Below are 13,738 nucleotides of genomic sequence, written 5' to 3'. Positions count from 1 at the left end.
AGGGGACGACAGAGGATGAGATGGTTGGATGGCATCACCAACTAAATGGACATGAGTTTGAGTAAACTCCAGGAGTTGGTGATGGACAGGGAGGCCTGGCGTGCTGCAGCCCATGGGGTTGCAAAGAGTTGGACACGACTGAGCGACTGAACTGAACTGATCATTTCCTTCCCTCTGTTCCTGTAATACATGGTGCCCGACAGGATGTCGGTGTTCAAACTCTGGCTCAGCTGCCTGAAAGCTGTGTGGTCTGAGGCAAGCTGCTTAACTTCCCCGTGCCTTGGTTTTTTTTCCTCTTTTGACAACAGGAACAATGAGATTACCCATTTTATAGCACTTAGCACAGTGAGCGTCATGTTATATATAAACACTTCAATGTGCTGCGCTTGTGGCATTTATTCCTCTGGTCCTCTTTTCCCTGTACGGTCAGTTATCTGTTGGTGTTCCTGTCTTCTTCCTAAAGACTTTGAGCTCTTTGAAATAGGGACTGCATCTCACTTATTCATATGCCAGAACCTTCTGTAGTACCAGTATTTGTTGTAGAGCAGAAGCTCATAAATAACTAATGGAATATGATTCATTTAAAAATATTCCCTCCTACTACTGCTGCATTTCTCTGTTCTCCTTTACAACAAAACTGCTTTAAAAAAAAAAAATAGCTGATATACTGTCAATCTCCATTTTGCCTCTTCCTATTCTCCAGATTACCAAATCCAAAGAATAATTTTCAGTCTCAAGTTTAAAATCCTTGAAACCAAATTCCTGACTTTTCCTCTAAACTTCTCCTCCTAATATCTTCCTTATCTCAGTAGCTGGCAACTCAGTCCTTCCATTAAATTGAATCATTTGAGTTTGTTGATATTTGACCAGATTTGACCACAAAAATGGCAATTTCATATGATTCTGAAATCAATGAAATGCCGAGATCTGACCTGGAGCCCTTACCTCCTCTTTCTCTCGTGTGCATGCGTGCATGCTCAGTCACTTCAGTCGTGTCCGAATGTTCGCAACCCTATATACTGTAGCCCACCGGGCTCCTCTGTCAATGGGATTCTCCAGGCAAGAATACTGGAGTGTGTTTCCATGCCCTCCTCCAGGGGATCTTCCCAACCCAGGGATCGAACCTGCGTCTCCTGTACTGCAGGTGGATTCTTAACCACTGAGCCACCGAGGAAGCCTCTTTCTCTCATAATTGATGTTAAATCTATGAGCATCCCTATGGCCTTAACTTCAAAATGCAGGCAGAATCTGTTCACTCTCCCCATAACCTCCAGGGCTACCAACCTAGTGAAATTCCCTTCATGTCCTGTCTGTGTCACTGCCCAGTTCTGCCCTTGTTCTTCCCCTCCCCCGAAGCCAGTGCAAGAGCCAGTGCAAGAGCCAGTGTAAACTTGTCAAAGGACCAAGTCCACTCCTCTGCCCCGAAGTACACCAGGCATTACTCAGAGAATAAGACAAAGTCCTCACGACAGAATACAAGGCCCTGTGCGACTTCCAGCTACTTTTTCTGGCTTCTTCTCCTATGTCTCTCAGTTTTGTTCACTTTGCCCCAGTTAACTGGCCTCCGTGCTCATCCTCAAACACACCAGACACATTCCCACCCTGGACCTTTATACTTCTCTCAGGTTGAAAGGCTTTTTCCCCAGACACCCACATGGCTAGTTCCCTCACTTCCTTCACATCTCTTACTAGATCTTGCCTTGTCAACCTGTTCTTCCCTGACCACCCTATATTAATGAGCAAACACGCACATCTGTTTTATGCTCCCTTTTCCCTTCCTTTATTTTTGTCCATTATAAATCCATCTAAACAATAGATCACATTATATATTTACATTTTAATTTTCTGTTCTTTGCCTCAGTGCAGCAAAATGTTTAAGCTAAAGAAAGGTAAGTACTTTGTTCAATACTGTATCCCAGCAGCTACAAGAATTGCTGGCATAGAGCAGACTCTCAATAACTACTGCTTGAATAAAACGAAACAAATTCATGAATGAGTAACTAGAATAAACTATTCTTGAGAATTTTTTTTAGCTAAAAAAATAATCACTGGGAACAGAATCTGCTAATGCTAGAATCTGTTCATTAGTGGTTAAACATGACTTACGGTGGCAGAAATTTACACGCGAGAGCTGCAGGGTCACCGCAGGTTTTAAAACAGGGAGTGGCACAAGGCTCGTATTTCCATTCACACATCCTCCTGTAGGGCACTGCTGCCTGGATTTCTGGGGAAAAAATGAAGTTCAGATTGTGTATATTTTTAATGGGCAGCTTGGAATGCAGTGATTTCTAATAGTAAACCCTTTAGGGTTTGAAACTTTTTTGATTGAAAAGACAGGGCGGCAGAGGTTGGGGGCGGGGGAGGAAACAGCGTAACTGCTTGGTGATCAAGGCATTTCATGCTCAGGTTGAACATCAGAATCTTAGTTCTTCTTCCAAATATTTAAAAAAGCAAGAGGTAGGAGGAGACTAAGGACAATTCTAAATCACCTTCCTTTATTTATGTTTTGCTGGTGTTCAGTGATCTACGTATCATAATAGCACACACTTGTTTAGAATTTAAGTTTTTGTAAAATAGCTTTTTGTCCATTATTCTATTTTATCCTTGCAACAACCCTGTTGAGTGAATATTATCTCCATTTTATAAATGAGGGAATTGAGGCTAACAGGAGCCAAGTGACATGCCAAATTCAATTAGGAAAATGGCAAGACCAAAGACATATTGCCTGACATGAAGCTTAAGGAGAACACTCCATCTTTGTTCTTCTCATAGAATTTAACTCATTGCACATGGTAAGTATTATCTGATGACATAAATGAATGAACTGATTTGAATAATACATGCTCGTAGTTACAAAAACTTCCCTTAATGGAAGCTTTTTCTCCTACAAACTCAGCTAATACTTTCCCCTTCCCCTGTCACAGAGCAGTCCTTCTGCAGCAGTCCAAGATTATCTCTGAAGAAGAGAGCTCCGTAAGGCAGAAAGTTCAGGAAACAGGTTATGTTACTTGGACTTAAGATATGGAATTTAATTCCAAGGTATGAGAAGGAAAATGAGGCTTTCTGGAAGGCACTTAAGCATCTCAATATTAAAATAATAGTTAAGCTTGGGTTACTAGAATCAGGGGTCATAAAAGAGGATTGGTTCCAAGACTAGAATAAACCCAGAGTGTCTCCTAAGTTCGGGAAGCCCACAAAGATGAGTTTCTGAGATGCGGATGATGCCATTGACTGCAGTTGTCCAAAGCTCAGGTAAGGCCACTGGGTCTGGGTATGATGGAGTGGATTTGTGTAATGGAGGGGAAATACAGGCTCTCAAAATTCAACTTTTAATTAAACTCAAGTAAAACTATTACACTTACTCTACAGAATATTGTATACACATGTCAGTGACTCTCATGAGACCAGGAACCCCATTCAATAGGCAAAAATTTGAAGCTCAGTTTGAACTTTCTTGAAACTTTCTTGAAAAAATTTGAAGCTCAGTTTGAATTTGGACTTCCCTGGTGGCTCAGATGGTAAAGCGTCTGTCTACAATGCAGGAGACCTGTGTTCAGTCCCTGGGTCAGGAATGTTCCTTGGAGAAGGAAATGGCAACCCACTCCAGTACTCTGGCTAGAAAATCCCATGGACGGAGGAGCCTGGTGCGGGGTCGCAAAGAGTCGGACACAACTGCACAACTGAGTGACTCACTTTGAATTTTCTAACATCCAAACAGATTTATAGAAATTTAACCACAACAAAAAAAGCAAATGATTAGCTTTCTTAGAAATGACTTGGAAAAGTTGGTTAGAATGAAAAAATTTGGGAGACCCAAGGCAAATATTGAGCTCTTAGGTTTTGAAAATAAAGCATGACTTTTAAACACTGGGTGAGGCAGTGAGGATTCCTCTCTGAAATTTAGAAAATTCAATAGCTATAGAACTGCAAGGATCTCTAGAAATAAGACGGGGATTCTGCTGAACCAGAAAAATCTAGAGGTCAGTACAATTGGACTCCAAAGTATTCAAAGAACACATTCAAAGCATTCAAAGTATTCGAAGTATTCAAAGAGAGAAACACATCGTCTTCGTCATAAAGAATCAGACTAAGTGAGAAGTAGCCGTCTATGAAAGAAAAAGTAGATACAAAACTCTACAAGAAGAAGAAATGGGTAAGCTCTATTTCCAAAGCTCAGACAGCACTGAAAGTAAAAATTGAGGCCATCCTAAAAAATAATGTCATTTAAGGCTATTCTAAACAATTTACTACATTAATTTATGTAGCAAAGTAACCCTATAAAGTAGGTATTATTTCTTCCATGAGACAGATGTGTAAACTTAAGGATAAGGAGGTTAAGAAACTCACTAAGGTCATACAACTAATTATACACATTAAAATAATTTTTAAGTTAAAAATCTAATATATTTTTTGTCACTCCTTAAATTATCTACTTAATATATGGACATCTCAGGACACATACCTTCCACACTGAAGCTACTTAAGCGTTTAAATTCTTCAGAATCATCATATTTTGATGCTTTGGCACTAGAATCTGTCAATATAATGAAAAAGCCTTTCTTGCTGTATAACTCAAAAGCGCTGTACCCAGGAATCCAGAGGTCCTGATGGTGAAAAAACGTAGCTCTCCGATGAAAGGCTGAATTCGCTTCCCACAGTTTCAAACTAAGAGTGTCGTCATCGTGGACACAGAGAAAGTAGTTGGGCCTTTCGGCAGATTCCAAGGAAACGAGCGCCAATGCTGGAAAACAGAGCAGTCTGTTAGACAACTCCCTGGGTTCTCTGGAGAAGGCGGATCATCAGCACTGGCGTTGTAAAATTCATGTATAAGGCCAACAAAACAGAAATGCACAACTGGCATGAATAGTTAATGCCATTCTCAAAGATTTTAGGGATGAATTACAGATCTCTAAAGGAAAAAATTATATTTTCATGCAATGCATAAGAGTGACAGCTCTAAAAATATCAGGCTTTCACAAGTTCTATGTTTTAAAATAATTGATCATGTTCATGGAGGAAGAAAAAAAAAATAAAGAAATGTCAACCTAGGACCCCAGAATGTACAACTCTATACAAATAGTTGAATAATTAATTGGACATACATTTGCACTTGTAAGCTTTAGCGTTTTCAAATGTACAAAATCTACAAATGGCTATATTGGATGATAGAAAAGAAAAAGAAATAGAGAAACAGATCAATTTAGACATGTCACTGCATTTCAATATCACTGAATTCTTAATGAGCAAATGTTCTTTCAAGTGATTTTACTGCATTAAGAAATGACTCTTTGCTCAACCTTATTGTCTTATTTCCCTAGAGATGATCAAAAAGCTAATGAACAACTACAAAGCATTTGAGCAGCGTCATGCTTTTTTGTTATGTGCTTTAAAAGTTTCCCCTGTATTTGTAAAACCCATAGCATAAGTCTCTTAATTGAGCTCTTAGATTTAATTTCTTAGGCATTAATTTCTTTAGGTCTTACTTAATTTGACCTAAGGATTTTTCTATTAAAAACATTAATTATTTTAAGTTATACAATAAAGAGCTCTCTCAAGTCCAATAAATGATTCAAAAAGCATTCACTGTGTCCTAAAATATACAAACCCTTCTACTGAGCACTGGAATATGAAAAGAAGAATTTAAAAATTATAAAAGAAAAAATATATAATGCATAAATGAAAACTTAGACTGTGATAGGTGTTTTCATAGAATAAAAGAACTAAAGGAGCTCTTTTTACAAGAATAGAGCAATTTATTTTAACTGGGAAATCAGGAGAGTTCTCTAAATTAGTATAAGTTATGTCAGATTCATTCATTCAATAAATATTTCCTATGTTTACAGAACACACCATGCATGGTTCTAAGCAGGGTTAGAATACTAACAATGTACCCTGAACATCACACATCAGAAAGAGACACAAATCATCAGTTAGAATAGATGCCAAGTGGATACAACCAGTATAAATCTGCAGGGGCAAGCCAGTAAATGTAGACCCAGGTACCAAGAGAGACAAGGCCACATACGGATAACAGTCTGTCTCAATGACTGTCTAGACTTTGATTTATGCTCTTAATTTAACTTCCTTGATATTAAATTATGACTTTTTTTCTTTAATCTGGCATTAAAATCTTTCACATGTTAATTATCAGCAGACTATTTTAAAAATAGCCAAAAGTTTCAAATTAAATTCTGTGACCAATAGAATGAAAATTGAAGCTGTGCCTTACCAAGGACCAAAAACCCAAAAAACAATTGCCATTCTAATTGCCTCTATATATATGCCAATAGATAAGCAAAGAAATGATTTTATACACAAAAGAGAGAGCTGGTTCGTGTGCCAGTGTCTTATTTTATTTCAAATCGTTTAGAGCACCTAGAAAGATGTCATAAACATATTAAATTCCCCAATTAATATTTACTGCATGAATAAATGAAAAGAGTCAATGGTAAACTACATCCTTATTTTCAGTTGCAACTTCTACTTACATGATGCCTTCTCTTTGAAAAGGCCTGGAGTGATCATAAAATTAAAAAATAAACTGCCACGAATACTACTTCTTGGCAGAGAGAAAATGCTTCCACTGGTTATATTGGCTCCCAGAATAAGGCCAGTCTGCCCATAACTTGCCAGCATATATGGTCCTTCTCCAAGCCCTAGTCAAATGCAAATGAGAGAATTATAAATTTGCATAGGATTTTTACATTTCAAGCTATCATTTCAATGGAATGAATTTTAATAACAAAAGTACTCCAAAATCATTGAGCATTTAAACATTTATCATTAACAAAATAACTGAATTCTTTTCAAAAAGACCATATCGGGGCTTCCCTGGTTGCTCAGTGGTAAAGAATCTGTCTGCCAAAGCAGAAGACTCCAGTTCAATCCCTAGTCGGGGAAGCTCCCACGTGACCCAGAGCGACTAAGTCCATGTGCCACAACTATCGAACCTGCGCTCTGGAGCCCTGGCGCCACAATTACTGAGTTCACACAGCACAACTGCTGAAGCCCGTGACCCCTGGAGCCTGTGCCACCACAACGAGAAGCCCACATATTGCCACTCGAGACTCACTCTCACTCTCCACCAGAGAATAGCCAGCACAGCAACCAAGACCCAGCAGAGCCAAAAATAAATGAGTAAATAAAATTATTAAAAAGGATACATTATATTGATCTGGAATATATACATATGTATTTAGAATGTGTAATTTATTTCTTTTGATGTGGACCATTTTTTAAAGTTTTTTATTGAATTCATTATAACATTGCTTCTGTTTTTATGTTTTGGTTTTTTGGCCATGAGGCATGTGGGATCTTAGCTTCCTGACCAGGGATTGAACCCACACCCCCTTCATTGAAAGGCAAAGTCTTAACCACTAGACCACCAGGGAAGTCCCTAGAATATGTAATTTAGAATATGTATGTACATGAATGTGTGTGTATATGTATACATACACGAATACTCAGCAGTGATGAATAAAAGGTTGACAAGATTTCTAGACCTCAAATTTTCACACCTCTGTGAAGATATTTGTCTAGGTAAACTTTCACTTTGATGTTTTAATATTCTACTGTCCATAAACTTAAGTTTAGTTCTATCAATGGAAGGTATTTTGTTAGTCTTCTAAACATCATTTCTCCTTAGTAGGTTCATTGCATTAAAACAGAATTCACAGATATGATATATAATATTTTACTGTTTTGGGAATTATTGAATGTCATCAGTGAGGTATGTCTATAGAGAAGAAAATAAGATGATGCTGAACAGAGAAGTCAAGTGTCATTTTACTTATGTTATCATTTCTATGCACTTATATCACTTCATATAAAGTGGAAAATACTGTAGTAAAAAAAAAAACTAGTTAGTATAGAACTAAACCTGAAACTCAAAGTAATATTTCTAAGAACTTCATCTTACAAAGAAAAGTATATAATTTATTTTAAAAGCTCACTGATATTCAAAATAAACTTATGCATTGTTTCATGACAATAAGGTCAGTTTACCTTCAACCCAATCTTTATGACATTTAACATTTTAAAATAAGTGAGGTACTATAAAATTTTGATGTTTCTTCTGAATTATCAAAATTACATAATTATTAGCTGTGTACTTTCTACAGTTATATTTAGATATTTTTGTTGTAGGTTATATAAAATTCTAATATAGGTGTGGTAGGTGATTTCATAAAAGATCAATCTGGTTGCCCTCTGTGAATTTCATTTTTCCTCTTTTCTCTAGTTTTTATCTCAAGGACAGTTTTCCTTTCCCAGCCTATTCTTAAGATGGAGGGGGAAAAAAAAATAAAGAAATCAACCACCTGTGTTTTTCCCCTTTCAGGACCAAGACCAGGCATAAGAGAAGGGGAGAAGATAATTGAATTAGAGGGTTTAAAAGTCTTCCAAACAGGAAGGCGAGCAAGACCCAAAATTTCCATCACAAGGGCCAGGAGAAGGGATTCTAGAACAAGTCATTCTCAAGCATTGTCCCATCCACTGACTCATCAACGAGACACTTCTAAGCCATGATGGAAGAGCTTTAGTAGGGACCCAGACACGGTTGGGCTTAGATGGTCAAAAATCCACCTACAGTGTGGGAGACCTGCGTTCAGTCCCTGGGTTGCGAAGATCCCTTGGAGAAAGAAACAGCTGCCCACTTCAGTATTCTTGCCTGGAGAACTCAATGGACAGAGGAGCCTGACAGGCTACAGGCCATGGGGTCGCAACAGTCAGACACTACTGAGCGACTTTCACTTTCAGACACCTTGAGGACACACGGAGATTTGAAAACCTTTGCTCCCACACCAAGATGGAACTGATCAGATGCAGTGAAGACTTTATGAGCGGTTACAAATGTATACCCTGCACAGTTTCTCTGGGAGTTAATACCTATAACATCCAAAGAGAACTGCATCATCATCTCCACCATCTACAAGTTCATTTTCTAGGAAAGAGAAGTAACCTAGACTTTTAAGAAGAAAATATACATAAACGTATAAATACATAGATTTGTGTCATGTAAATAATGTACAAATGGGTACATAGATGTATAAATTATGAAATACAATTCAAAATGAAGAAGACATATACAAATACAGCTTGTGAGCTCCAAGCACCCTCAGGCACAGATGTCCAAGAGGAGAATAGGAGAAAGGAGACAGACCACTAAACAAAATATTCTCTCCCCTACAAGACAAGTGCCTTCCTACAGCAATGTGAAGAGACAATTGTCATCTGAGAAATCCATTTGTATAAAAATTGAAAGCTTTTGAATCGACTCCCAGTTGATGGATATCTTGCATGTGAATTATTTTCCAGCATTTTCACTAGCAATTGAGGGCAAAGTCATTGACTTTATCATTAATCTTCTGTAGGGCGAATTATAATTTCTTATACTAAAAGCAATCATTTCCTGTATTGATTATTTACACAGTATTAAGTATATTCGAACCCCTTCCAGTGTTCTTGCCTGGAGAATCACAGGGATGGGGGAGCTTGGTGGGCTGCCGTCTATGGGGCTGCAGAGTCAGACACGACTGAAGCGACTTAGCAGCAGCAGCAGCAACAAGTATATCCGATCCAACAAAATCACTCTGAACTTAAAAACTTATGTAACAATTTTTAGCAAAATATTGAAGTCTTCTACTCCTTATAGCAACAGAACCTTTATATTTTTAGCAAATTCCATAAAAATGAACATGAAAATATTATAGGAAGTCATTGTATGAGGGGTTATAAACTCATCTCAGCAGCAACCTCTGAAGTTTCCTACTTTTAAAAACATTTCCTCCTACAGAATCACAGTCTTTTATCTCTGCATTTGCTTTGAATAATTTAAGTATTTTAATAACATAGTGTCCTTGACTAGCCTTGACTAGACAGATCTTTGTTGGCAAAGTAATGTCTCTGTTTTTGAATATGCTATCCAGGTTGGTCATAACTTTCCTTCCAAGGAGTAAGCGTCTTTTAATTTCATGGCTGCAGTCACCATCTGCAGTGATTTTGGAGCCCAAAAAAGTAAAGTCTGACATTGTTTCCACTGTTTCCCCATCTATTTGCCATGAAGTGATGGGACCAGATGCCATGATCTTCATTTTCTGAATGTTGAGCTTTAAGCCAACTTTTTCACTCTCTACTTTCACTTTCATCAAGAGGCTTTTTAGTTCCTCTTCACTTTTTGCCATAAAGGTAGTGTCATCTGCATATCTGAGGTTATTGATATTTCTCCTGCCAATCTTGATTCCAGCTTGTGCTTCTTCCAGCCCAGCGTTTCTCATGATGTACTTTGCATGTAAGTTAAATAAGCAGGGAGACAATATACAGCTTTGACGTACTCCTTTTCCTATTTGGAACCAGTCTGTTAATTCACATCCAGTTCTAACTGTTGCTTCCTGACCTGCATATAGGTTTCTCAAGAGGCAAGTCAGGTGGTCTGGTATTCCCATCTCTTTCAGAATTTTCCACAGTTTATTGTGATCCACACAGTCAAAGGCTTTGGCATAGTCAATAAAGCAGAAGTAGATGTTTTTCTGGAACTCTCTTGCTTTTTCCATGATCCAGCAGATGTTGGCAATTTGATCTCTGGTTCCTCTGCCTTTTCTAAAACCAGCTTGAATATCTGGAAGTTCATGGTTCACGTATTGCTGAAGCCTAGCTTGGAGAATTTTGAGCATTACTTTACTAGCATGTGAGATGAGTGCAATTGTGCAGTAGTTTGAGCATTCTTTGGCATTGCCTTTCTTTGGGATTGGAATGAAAACTGACCTTTTCCAGTCCTGTGGCCACTGCTGAGTTTTCCAAATTTGTTGGCATATTGAGTGCAGCACTTTCATAACATCGTCTAGTCAAGGCTATGGTTTTTCCAGTGATCATGTATGTATGCGAGAGTTGGACTGTGAAGAAAGCTGAGCGCCAAAGAATTGATGCTTTTGAACTGTGGTGTTGGAGAAGACTCTTGAGAGTCCCTTGGACTGCAAGGAGATCCAACCAGTCCATTCTGAAGGAGATCAGCCCTGGGTGTTCTTTGGAAGGAATGATGCTGAAGCTGAAACGCCAGTATTTTGGCCACCTCACGCGAAGAGTTGACTCATTGGAAAAGACTCTGATGCTGGAGGGATCAGGGGCAGGAGGAGAAGGGGACAACAGAGGATGAGATGGCTGGATGGCATCACTGACTCGATGGACATGAGTTTGAGTAAACTCTGGGAGTTGGTGATGGACAGGGAGGCCTGGCGTGCTGCAATTCATGGGGTCGCAAAGAGTCGGACACGACTGAGCAACTGAACTCAACTGAACTGAACATAGTGAACAGAGAAAACACCAGCTATGACTGGGCAAAGACTAGGTAATTTTACAATAGTTGTGAAATTGAGATGAAACAAATTAAGGATAATCATTTTAAATGATTTATTTTTATTAGTATCAACAATTTCCACAACTCTTCATTCCCCTTCAATTATCTACCTTAGGCATTGCATTACTGTCATAATCTCTTCCTCTCCTTGGTAGTTTGACTCTATCCCCTATTACTTGGATCACAGGAAACAGAATCTCTGTCACTCATGAAAGCAAAATGTCCCTTGCTCACCCTCTGAATACTACCAATATAGTGTTAACAAATGAAACTAGAAGAACTGGTTTGAAGAATCTTGTAACACATTAGAAGAAAGAAAGGCAGCAGATTTATTGACAAAAAGCAGTACATCTGAAGCAGCAAGAGGTAGAAATTCAATATTCATAGAAAATTCTGCTTCTGTTTCCAAGAGACTGCAGAAGGAACACCAGAAAGTACAAAGGCACAGATGGAGATTTTTCACAGCAGAACTGTATGAGGCAGGAATTCCTCAGTGAGGGAGTTACTGGCGCATTTTCTCATATTACAGTCTGTACGTTGTGTTAGAGCATATGATAATGATGTGCTGTGGTCATCCCTAGACTAGGACATTGCTAACCATTACCAGATAGTGCAGCATAGAGATCAAGCTCATTGGTTCAGACTTAGATTGTTCATAAATCCATTTACCACATTTTGGCTATGTGACTTGGACCAAGTTACTTCATTCACCTATGCTCAATTTCTTCCTCTGTAAAGTATTAATAATGATAATAATAATAATGTTATGCTTTTCAGGCATATTTTCAAGCTTAAATTATATGATAAAGATGTCATTAATGCAACAAAAACTATTGTTATTATTAGGTATTTGTTGTTGTTCAGTTACTAAGTTGTGTCTGACTTTTTGTGACCCCATGGACTACAGCACAGCAGGCTCCTCTGACTAAAACATCCATTTTCTTTTTAATTTATCATCTCTATTTTACCAAAAATTTCTGGCTTTCTTTGTATTTTTATACTTGACAGATTTCTCCCTGGCTCAGTAAATCACCAAAAACACTTTGGATTGGTGGTTCGGGTTTTTTCTGTAATGGGTCAGCTCTCCTATAACTGTAAATCTAACCTGTTCATCATGGGTTTTTGCCCAGTTACTAATAAAATGGACACCTCCCTGGATCATCGTTTTTTTGTCTGAATTAGGTTTCAGTGGCTAGGCCTTCCTCATCAAATAGGTTTGACAAAAAGCAGCATCGGTTCTGCTAATGTCTGGCATTTTCAAAGAGGATATAATGCTCAGTCTCCTATATCTATGTCTTGGTTTTAGGCAGCACCTCCTCTTAGACTCATTGACTCATTGGGAAAGACCCTGATGCTGGGAAAGATTGAAGGCAGGAGGAGAAAGGGACGACAGAGGATGAGATGGCTGGATGGCATCACCGACTCGATGGACATGGGTTTGAGTAGACTCCGGGTGTTGGTGATGGACAGGGAAGCCTGGTGTGCTGCAGTCCACGGGGTTGCAGAGAGTCAGACACGGCTGAGAGACTGAACTGAAATGACTCCTCTTAGACTTCCAGTTGCAAATTTGAATGTTTGGGGGACTGGGATACTTTCATTATTACTAAATCAGTAAGTTCTCGTTCTAATAATATATAAATAATTATTTTCTGTAAAATGATGGCTAAACAAATTTCTATATTATTATTTCTTTCTTTAGTTTCCACAGCATAATAGAGGTCAAACAACATCCATTTTTATTCATAATGCTAAAAAGTATGTATATCCTTCATCCTTTTTACCAAAAAAATTAGCTAACTTTACTCATTCATTCATCCCTTCATGTCATTCTAGGACTACTAAGAGCTTCCTAGGTGCTGAGAACTTAGTTACAACACTATTATTTTTCAAGGGAATAAATTTTAACACAAATACTTAGAAATTTAGATACAATTTAGAAGGCAATGGCTTTCACTGAGTCATACAGTTGACACAAATAACATAATTTGAACTGTGCAAGTCCACTTCTGAGCAGATTTGTTTCAATAGGAAGCATATAGCACTGTGGGGCTCCCTGGTGGCTCAGTGTAAGAATCTGCCTGCCAATGTAGGAGACGTGGATTTGATTCCTGGGTTGGGAAGATCCTCCAGAGAAGGAAATGTCAACCCACACCAGCATTCTTGCCTCTAAAATTCCATGAACAGAGGAGCCTGGCGGGCTACAGTCTATGGGGTCACGAAAGAGTTAGACACAGTTTAAGCAACTGAACAACACAATCCATGGTCGGTTGAATCTGAGAGTGTAGAACTGTAAATACGAAGGTGACCAATTGCGGAGGGTTAGTGCCCTCAACCCCTGCCTTGTTCAAGGATTAACTGTATGACAAATTATGAACTACTTATACTCTG

At 38.4% G+C, this 13,738-nt stretch overlaps 1 protein-coding gene across 1 annotated transcript in view; it reads right to left on the bottom strand.

The window, feature by feature from the left end:
• The window catches only part of OTOGL (otogelin-like), a 174,130-nt gene that overhangs the window by 54,837 nt on the left and 105,555 nt on the right, over nt 1–13,738 (bottom strand). Inside the window, exons 32-34 of the mRNA XM_010832076.1 lie at nt 6,489–6,656; nt 4,463–4,741; nt 2,107–2,224 (exon numbers count right to left, since the gene is read on the bottom strand). Coding sequence (XP_010830378.1) covers nt 2,107–2,224; nt 4,463–4,741; nt 6,489–6,656 — 565 coding nt within the window. The remainder of the gene's footprint in view (nt 1–2,106; nt 2,225–4,462; nt 4,742–6,488; nt 6,657–13,738) is intronic.

The sequence above is a fragment of the Bison bison genome, unplaced genomic scaffold (assembly GCF_000754665.1).
Source record: "Bison bison bison isolate TAMUID 2011002044 unplaced genomic scaffold, Bison_UMD1.0 scf7180017864535, whole genome shotgun sequence".
NCBI lineage: Eukaryota > Metazoa > Chordata > Mammalia > Artiodactyla > Bovidae > Bison > Bison bison.
This window is presented reverse-complemented; position numbering and strand designations above follow the sequence as displayed.